The 10,380-nt window shown below is 36.9% G+C and overlaps 1 protein-coding gene across 1 annotated transcript in view; it reads right to left on the minus strand.

The window, feature by feature from the left end:
- LOC124275806 (transient receptor potential cation channel subfamily V member 5-like) overlaps positions 1-9,338 on the minus strand; it is a 35,668-nt gene extending 26,330 nt beyond the window's left edge. The window contains 3 exon segments of the mRNA XM_046711481.1: positions 5,300-5,423; positions 5,425-5,474; positions 8,836-9,338. Of these exon segments, the coding sequence (XP_046567437.1) occupies positions 5,300-5,423; positions 5,425-5,474; positions 8,836-9,208 (547 nt within the window). The 5' untranslated portion in view covers positions 9,209-9,338.
- Positions 9,339-10,380: the final 1,042 nt, after the last annotated feature.

The following is a 10,380-nucleotide window of genomic DNA, read 5'->3' on the forward strand; positions in this document are numbered from 1 at the left end:
CTCACTCAAGACATACAGAGGCTTCTCCAAAACTGCTCAGCAGAGTATCGTAATCATCCAAAGGATAATACACATCACAACAGGCAGTGAGAAGAAAAAATAAATCATTAATGTTCTCATTTATCAATTATCAATATACACGTTCCCATTTATCAAAAGAAAAACGTGTTCAGCCCATTACTCTGTTTTATTCTTCTATGCATGTTGATCCAACATTCTATTAATAACCTGTGAAGATCCAGACTAGAATTGGTCTTCAGAAACCCACGCTTGTCGTAAGAGGCGACTCACTGGATCGGGTGGTCAGGCTCGCTGACTTAGTTGACACATGTCATCGTATCCAATGCATAGATCGATGCTCATGCTGTTGATCACTGGATTGTCTGGTCCAGACTCACCCTGATATAGCTGGAAGATTGCTGAGTGAGGCATTAAACAACACACTAACCAACCAACCCGTGAACCCTAAATGTCACAACACAGGGTAATAGCATTACATTAACATGGAGGTGAGGTGAGGTGAAATTGGGTTTAGGTGAAATTGGGTCGCTTGAGAATATTTTGCTCATATGACGACGCATCGCGATGCAGGTATGTGTATGTGCTGCGCTGCTTGTACTAGCCCACACTTAAGCTGGTTTTATAGTGCTAGCCCACTGAGATACCATGCCGCAGTTAAGCATGAATACCCCACTCAGACACATTACACTGACTCCGAGCCGACCAGTCCTTGATGTACCCATTAATGCCGAGCGCCAGGTAGGGACCAACAAGTACCACATTTTAACGTCTTTTGGTATGACGTGGCCGGGGATCAAACACGCGACCTTCCGCTCTCCGGGCGGATGCTCTAACCACTACACCACGGAGGTGGTCCTTGTGCAGAGGGGTGTAGTATACGAGAAAAACATTTGATTGTAATGAACTGGTATTGATTCAGTGAGTCTTGCGTTCATCAAACTTACCCTTAATTACATCCTCCACCCACATGCTGTAAACACATTGGATATTCTGAGACTTCGACTGGCCATCAATGATAAATAAACCTCTCTCAGTATTTTCATCACATGATTTCAACATTCCCATTCAGTTCTCAACAACAACACTCCTTGTTTTGGACAACTGTCTTCAGAACCTATTCCTGGAATGCCAGGAATAGACTGTGAGACACCATGGTCTGTCTGGAGTTTAAATATGCACAACTTGAAAACTTAAAGAGTAAACACAATTGCGTGGGTTGAAATAAATCTTGTTTTTCTACTCAGGCTTCCTGACTTAACTTTGATCATTCCAGATCAGCTTAAGGAGATGGTGACTTACGGTTTAAATGAATGCATGTGTGCCATGATCATGTTTGTTTAAGAAACCTCTTATAAATGGGTGAGGTGAGGTGAAATTGGGCTCTTTACACGTCAGGCTTGAGAATATTTAACGCTATATGACGGCGATGCATATATGTGTATGTGTATGTGCGGCTGCTTGTACTAGCCCAGACTTAAGCTGGTTTTATAGTGCTAGCCCACTGAGATACCATGCCGCAGTGAAGCATGAATACCCCACTCAGACACATTATACTGACTCCGGGCCGACCAGTCCCTGTTGTACCCATTAATGCCGAGTGCCAGGCAGGGACAAACAAGTACCATATTTTAACGTCTTTTGGTATGACGCGGTCGGGGAACGAAGTTTAAAATGAATGCATGTGTGTCATGATCATACTTGTTTAAGAAACCTCCTATAAATGGTGTATAAGACAGATATATTGATATTAAACTATGGTTGTATTGTTGTTGTTTAACGCTGCACTCAGCAATATTCCAGCTATATGGCGGCGGTCTGTAAATAATCGAGTCTGCACCAGACAATCCAGTGTTGAACAACATGAGCAGCAATCTATGCAATTGGGATACGATGACATGTGTCAACTAAGTCTGTGAGCTTGACCACCCAATCCTGTTAGCCTCCTCATACAACAAGCATTGATTGTTAATGACCAATTCTAACCCGGATCTTCATTAAACTATGTGTGAATAAGAGTGTCATTTTCATCAGATCCAAACATGAACACAGTTCTTTTGACATTACATTCCAAATAACGTTGAACATGTTTATGGTACTAAAACATTTATAACTTTTTCAACACAATAGAGACCTGCATCAATGTTTTCTATGATATAACCAATTCATGGTCTTGACAACTGTAAATCTTTAAAAAATCGCCTTTCGGTAAATAAAAAAAAAAATCTTCAATCTTTAAGTCAAGACAAAAAAATTGATATTTATTAAGAAATAACCAAATTAAACTCAGAGGACCAGGTTTTCCAAAGAATATGGCCACAGTTTTTGTCAAAAAAGCTATTTTAGTTTCATAATTAACAGTGGCACAAGACATTGTGATGAGCATGTATCCTTTTTGTCTTCCTTCCACCTCATACAGAATAACGTTTCTCCAAAGCTGATCAGAATATAGACAGCAGAGTTTTGTAATCACTGGTGGAGGGGGAAGACAAAATCAGGATTTAAATGGTTATACTTTATTCCTTAAAACATCGTGGTATATACAATAATACTGTATTCCTAAACATCATGATTGTACTGTATTCCCAGTGTAAAACTCCAGTCGGGCCAGTAAATCTCAACAGTCACTGGCCTGGCTGGCTTGCGAATTTTCATGGGTTCATTTTGTTAAAATATCACTCTTACGATATAGTACACTTTTAAATCATGCAAGATTATGGCCTGATATAAATGTTCATCATATTAGCAGCTTAATATACTGTATTCCTAAACATCATGATTGAACTGTATTCCTAAACATCATGGTTATACTGTATTCCTAAACACCATGATTGAACTGTATACCCAAAAATCATGGTTGTAGTGTATTCCTAAACATCACGATTCAACTTTATTCCCAAAAATCATGGTTGTAGTGTATTCCTAAACATCACGATTGAACTGTATACCCAAAAATCATGGTTGTAGTGTATTCCTAAACATCACGATTGAACTGTACACCCAAAAATCATGGTTGTAGTGTATTCCTAAACACCACGATTCAACTATATACCCAAAAATCATGGTTGTAGTGTATTCCTAAACACCACGATTGAACTGTATACCCAAAAATCATGGTTGTAGTGTATTCCTAAACATCACGATTGAACTGTATACCCGAAAATCATGGTTGTAGTGTATTCCTAAACACCACGATTGAACTGTATACCCAAAAATCATGGTTGTAGTGTATTCCTAAACACCCACGATTGAACTGTACACCCAAAATCATGGTTGTAGCGTATTCTAAACATCACGATTGAACTGTACACCCAAAATCATGGTTGTAGTGTATTCCTAAACACCGCGATTAGACTGTACACCCAAAAATCATGGTTGTAGTGTATTCCTAAACACCACGATTGAACTGTACACCCAAAAATCATGGTTGTAGTGTATTCCTAAACACCACGATTGAACTGTACACCCAAAAATCATGGTTGTAGTGTATTCCTAAACATCACGATTGAACTGTACACCCAAAAATCATGGTTGTAGTGTATTCCTAAACACCACGATTGAACTGTACACCCAAAAATCATGGTTGTAGTGTATTCCTAAACACCACAATTGAACTGTACACCCAAAAATCATGGTTGTAGTGTATTCCTAAACACCACGATTGAACTGTACACCCAAAAATCATGGTTGTAGTGTATTCCTAAACACCACAATGAAAAATCATGGTTGTAGTGTATTCCTAAACATCATGATTGAACTGTATACCCAAAAATCATGGTTGTAGTGTATTCCTAAACATCACGATTGAACTGTACACCCAAAAATCATGGTTGTAGTGTATTCCTAAACACCACGATTGAACTGTACACCCAAAAATCATGGTTGTAGTGTATTCCTAAACACCACGATTGAACTGTACACCCAAAAATCATGGTTGTAGTGTATTCCTAAACACCACGATGAAAAATCATGGTTGTAGTGTATTCCTAAACATCATGATTGAACTGTATACCCAAAAATCATGGTTGTAGTGTATTCCTAAACACCACGATTGAACTGTATACCTAAACATAATGGATATACTGTATTCCTACGCATCATGATTGAACTGTATTCCTACGCATCATGATTGAACTGTATTCCTAAACATAACTGAAGTGACTGTATTCCTTAATATGATCTTAATACTGTATTACTGAAAATTGACTAATTTTTTAAAAATCATATTTATGACACCTTTCAAAACCATACTCAAGAAATAAATTTGTTTTTCTTTGAACCACACGAAAACAGGTTTTTGACAATAAAATATCTTTTCCCTGGGTGTTGCTTTCTGTAAAAATTCTGTATTACACAAAAAAACACTGTCTTGTAAATTGATAAGGGGCGCTGTAAATGATTACTTACAGACTGGTCTAGATGCTTGTCAGGGGCTCATATTGAAGCACAGCATTTAATATGGCAAAGTGGAGGTAAAACATGCACACTAAAAATATGAGTAAAATTTAATGTCAGTTCATACATAAAACACAAGAATAGAATTGCTTGGGGCTAATGAATGTCAGACTGGGGAAACAGACTGTTCGAGGATCACACTGGAATACAGCCATGACACGACAGGTAGACAGGAACACTGATACACCTGAGGCAGGTAGACAGACACACCTGGGCCTAGATTTTTTAAGCTTTCTTAAGCCAAGATAGTCGTAAGTGCCATACATTAACATTAACCCTCACGGCTATCTTAGCGCTAAGAGAGCTTCAAAAATCTAGGCCCAGGTCCACAGGTGCACAGTACTCAGACATGTCGCTTTGAGGGGAATGAATCATCAGGCAGTGATCTCAGCAACAAAAACATATCCCATACTACTTACATAAAATATGTAGCACTTACAAACAGATTTTGCCACATTTGTTTGTAAGCACAAATATTACAAAACAATTTCAAAGCTTTGAATTTTTTTCTGATATTTATACTAGTATTATAACCTTATAGCAGATAAGGCTATGTTCTTTTTTGGAACAAATCTACCTTTAGTTATGCAAAATGGAACAGTGAACTGAAAATAAACATTCTTTAACATTCTACATTATGCTTAGCTGACAATTCTTGGAATGACAATTGATCTCCACCATGACATAAATATGCATATTGCAGTGAAGTGAATAAATGGATATAGCTAAAATTTGTGGAAACATATCAGACATTTCAAACAGACAATGAATGTAACGAGAACCACTTTGGTCCACACACACACACACACAACACACACACACTCACCATAGTACTCCTCTCCATTGTAGATGTCATTGATAAGCTGAGGGTAGAGACGAAGAAGACGCTTGGCCAGATCAGCATGGATGGCGGACGAGTTCAGCAGACACAGGTGCAAGATTGTCTCCCCCAACCTGACCTCGTGATTCAAGATTCCAGCACACCTCGCGATACTTGCGTTCTGAAACATTACGTCACACTTTATGACAGCTGCGAATCTTCCCAATGGGGAAGCCCCAGGCGACTGGTATGATGTCTCTTTTAGTAAAACACAGCATTCTTTAAACATAAATATGATTAATTTGAATGGTTCACACAAGATGAACTTTTAATGATTATATATTGGACAACAAAAATCTTGGCAATACAGAAAACAAACACCTATAAAGCCTTTTAAGTTATTAAAATAATTAATTATTTTATTTGTCATTAATTTTGTATTGAAATTTTTGAAAGGCATTTAGTAGTTGGATGAACATGAATACACGACATATGATAAAGGAACAAGGAGTGTCATTTAAAGAATAAAAAGAAATTGTTATCCATAAATTGTGTCATGTATTCAATCTTGTATTCATCTTGCCTTGTACATCATAGGCCCAAACAAATTTATTATTAGATTTTAATCCAATTATTTATAAGAAATCTCAGCATGATGAAGAATTCTATTTTATAAGAAGTAAATGGCACTAAACAAACAAGGCATCTGTGTACATTTAAGTGATTCACATTAACCATTTATTGTTTTAAGGACTATGTTGATAATCTATATATATATTCAAGTGAAGGAAGAAGCATTCAGCCAGTTGTTTTTTGTCAGCAGTTTGGGAGAATACAACGATGTGACATGGGATGCTTGCTGGTAAGGCAGTGTTAGCATATCGGCCTAGAAAATCTTGGAAAAATAAACAAGAAACTTTTTCAGTTAAACCATATACATACATACATTAGTATTCATTCTTCTACAGAGTTTCAAAATCCTTTGATTAAAAACTCAACAATCGCCAGTCCCAGCTCCACAACTGAAATCTTTCCGAAATAAATTAAATTAATTCAGAATTATATGATGATTATTACAGCAGGGTACACCAGAAATGGGCTTCACATATTGTACCCAAATGGGGAATCGAACCCTGGTTTTTGGAGTAACATGTGAATGCTTTAACCACTAGGCTACCCCACTGCACCTGTTTACAAAAGACAGAGCCCAGTTTCACAAACATTATGCAGAATATAGTGAGCGGGGATTTAACTGCTTTAAACTGTGTTCGAGTTACATCACAGTATGGCAGCTTGCAGTGGGAAGTATGGGACAAGTGAGTGAGTAAACGAGTATGGTTTAACGCGCTTTTAGCAATATTCCAGCAACATCACGGCACAAGAAATGGGCTTCACACATTGTACCCATGTGGAGGATGGAAGGAAAGCATGTAGTGAAGCAGGTCATCGTTGTCAAAATTGGAGGACACATGTGCTAATCTTAAAAAGAAAAGGAATTAAAAGGCACATAGCCCTTTGACTTTAATAATATACGTACAATTTTCTATTATTCATGCATTTTTTAAATTACTAACAGTAAATAGGCTCATAAAACATTACCATAAAATATTACCATAAAATATTATTTTATTTTGAAAAGATGCTACAGTTTTAAACCCACAATTTGCCAGTAGTAATTACACTGTGTAATACTCTCTATACAAGGTGTATGATTTATAATATGGTCAGGTGAGGTGAAATTGGGTTTAACGTCGTGCTTGAGAATATTTCGCTCATATGGCGATGTACATTACTAAAGGTAAACATGCTCAAAATATATTACTTCATTTTGAGAAACTACAGTGTTGAACACACAATTTGCCAATAGTTCACATTGTGTGATAGAAAATGAGTGAGTGAGTTTCGTTTTATGCCCCACTCAGCAATATTCGAGCTATATGGTGGCGGTCTGTGAAAAATTGAGTCTGGACCAGACAGTCCAGTGATCAACAGAATGAACATATCGATCTACGCAATTGGGAACCGACATGTGTCAACCAGGTTAGCATACCTGACCACATAATCCCGTTAGTTGCCTCTTACGACAAGCGTGGGTTACTGAAGATCAATTCTAACCAGGATCTTCACAGGTCGATTAAGAATATGAACTGGTTGCATGATAACCCGTTATTCACATAGTAATGGATGTAGTACTGAATAGGTTCGTGCTGTGTGCAGGGTCAGAGTGAAGTGCTAAAAGAAACCTCATCACATAGCACCTGTGAAGTGAGGGAGGGGAGGGAGTGAGCTGGTCACTTTGAGCATTGTTCCAGTAATATCAACGTGGAGGGCATGAGAAATGTGCTCAAAGATCATACATTGAAAGCACCATAACTGATCATTACAGGCTGATAATTAGACTTGTTAACTTAAAAGTTAACATACATTTCTTGAACTGCAAATGCTCCAAACAATGTTATTTTAAACCAGTGGTTTAATATTATGGCTAAGAAATTGATTTTACAATGTTTGGCACAATATTCAAACTTTGTGCACCTATAGCAGCAGGGGGCTTCTCCAACAGAGAATGACCTTCACCATCTAGAGAGAGAAACAAATACATGCCGATCATGACTGTGTGGGTAGACATGTATATGATTTACAAATATATTTGTACATTTATGCTCATACATTTGGTTTGTTTGTTGTTAATTTCAGCTATATGGTGGCGGTCTGTAAATAATCAAGCCTGGACCAGACAATCTAGTGATCAACATCATGAGCATCGATCTTTGCAACTGGGATCGGATGACATGTGTCAGCACAGTCAGTGAGCCTGATCACAAAATTGTCAGAATAAAATACATTTTCTATTGTATGATTCCTGAGGAAATGGAAGTATTTGATTGTTTTGTACATTTACCATTATTTGCAACATTCAATTCATAACATTTGACTATTACTGAACACTGTCGACCATAATTTCAACTGATTAATTTTTTAACGAATGCATGGACACCTGTACTTTTTTTCAACACAGCAGTCAGCAATATTCCAGGTACATATACCAAAGTGGCTGTAAGTCATGAAGTCAGAATGATTCAAACCAGTGGTTGAAAGCATGACCCACAATTCACACCAGTTAAGCTTGGAGACAAAGATTAGGAATATCACAAACACAAGTTAATTCTTGTAAACGAATAAACTTCCAGTTACTTCAAGAAGTCATTTTAGTGACATGTTTGCATTCTTAAACTCACTTAATAAATTTTATAAAAGTATCAACATTTATCATTGACATCAAACCTGTGATAATGAATCATTTATTATTTTCTTGTGCCCTGAAAAGACAATATCTGTAGATGGCGATTATTACTTTTTACATATTAATATTTTTTTTTTTTATAAATAATATTTAAATATTGTATTTGCATCTTTCAAATGCATGTTGTTATTTTTTCTCGAATTAAATCAGATTTCGTTTTAGAAGTGCTTGGCTAATTAATTATGACATCATAATTATGAGGAAATAGAACAATTATTTTGTTTCCATTGAACCTCACCTTGAGGCTTATGCTGCATGTACGTCCCTGTACTTTCTCCATCTTGTAAAATCATGTCAATCATCGCCAGCTCTTTCGCTTTTTCACGCTTTTCCTTGCCAACCTTGATCTTGCTTTTCTGCCTGTCTTTATTTCTAGCCATGATAAGATCCACGATAGGCACTTTCTTCCCTCTGCCATCGTTATATAAAAAGCCCTTCACCTCGTTTTTAAGTTTTTCGTCAATTTCCTTATAATTTTTCGTCCACCTTGCCCGTTTCATGAGCTCCACTAGTTCCCCGCCCCCTTTCACGTTGACCAGCTGATAGAGCTGTTTTGAGTCATTGTCCGCTTGATTCTTGACACCTGTCGCAACGACGGATGAATTACCCATTTTCTGATATTGTCGTAGATCAAAAACGTGAAATCAGTCGCTTGAATTTGTGTAAAGAAACTGAGGTTAGGGACCGATGGAGAAATTGCAATGTGCCTTTCATCTTGCCGACGGCGTCGAAAATGGCCGCCGGTCCCCTTAGTAGCAGGTATAGTCTGTTTCTAAAATGATAAATTATCATAATTATACCATTTACGTTAATTTCAGAATTAAAAAAGTATAAACTCATATATTGCGGCATGCAAAATTAACTAATATGGTTCACAACTTTATATTTTAATTATTTTGCAAAGCACAAAGCATAACAATTGGAAAAGGAAGTGCGAGAAATATACATAATATTATCATTTCATTATGAGTCATGTAAGTGATAACACCCTCTATGGCTATATACGTTTCGTTTGAATAGAACCTGTTTAAATTTCATCTAAGATAATGCAGTAAGGTACCTTATTCGTTTCAATAGGCTTCTTTATTTAATGATTGATAAAGACTTGTGAACATCAGTGATAAAATTGATATTCAGTAACCCAAGCTTTTGATGAGACTATCGGGAAAGGTTCGTTTGGCTCGGTTGATGCATGTCACCGTATCCCAGTAGCGGAGATTGATGTTCATGTTATTAATAACAGGATTGTCTGAGCAAGACACAATTAATAACAGAACGCCTCCATGCAACAGGAATACTGCCATGTGCGGCGTTAACAACAGACTATATAATCGATGCCATCTCCGAAGAGATCATTCCTGAATAACACATCAATAAAAAAAATATATAGTTCTACTTGAACAAAGGTAATATCGGTAGAAATAGCTCAACTAATTGAATAATTATAACAATGGAAAGAGATAAACCGAAAGGGAACCATATCAAAATTTGAAAATGCACGAAAAGGCGGAATGATGATAATTTCCTCACAAACTGGATCCGATTTTTCCATTCAGTACAAGTGTAGATTTCTCACTCACTCACTCACTCACTCACTCATATTGCACTGAGTTCGAATTCTATCGCAGTATATATACTATTCACACTTTGCTTAGGATCAAATCATTGATTAACAGAAAACTATTATGTGGGGTCAAATTTGATTTAAATATCTAAGCCTATTGTAAGCATGCCTCCAAGTTTTCAGTATGTCACTGCATCTTGTGGATCCCATACCTGCTAT

The sequence above is a fragment of the Haliotis rubra genome, unplaced genomic scaffold (genome assembly GCF_003918875.1).
Source record: "Haliotis rubra isolate DU_JTF1 unplaced genomic scaffold, ASM391887v1 Scf203, whole genome shotgun sequence".
Taxonomy (NCBI): Eukaryota; Metazoa; Mollusca; class Gastropoda; order Lepetellida; family Haliotidae; genus Haliotis; species Haliotis rubra.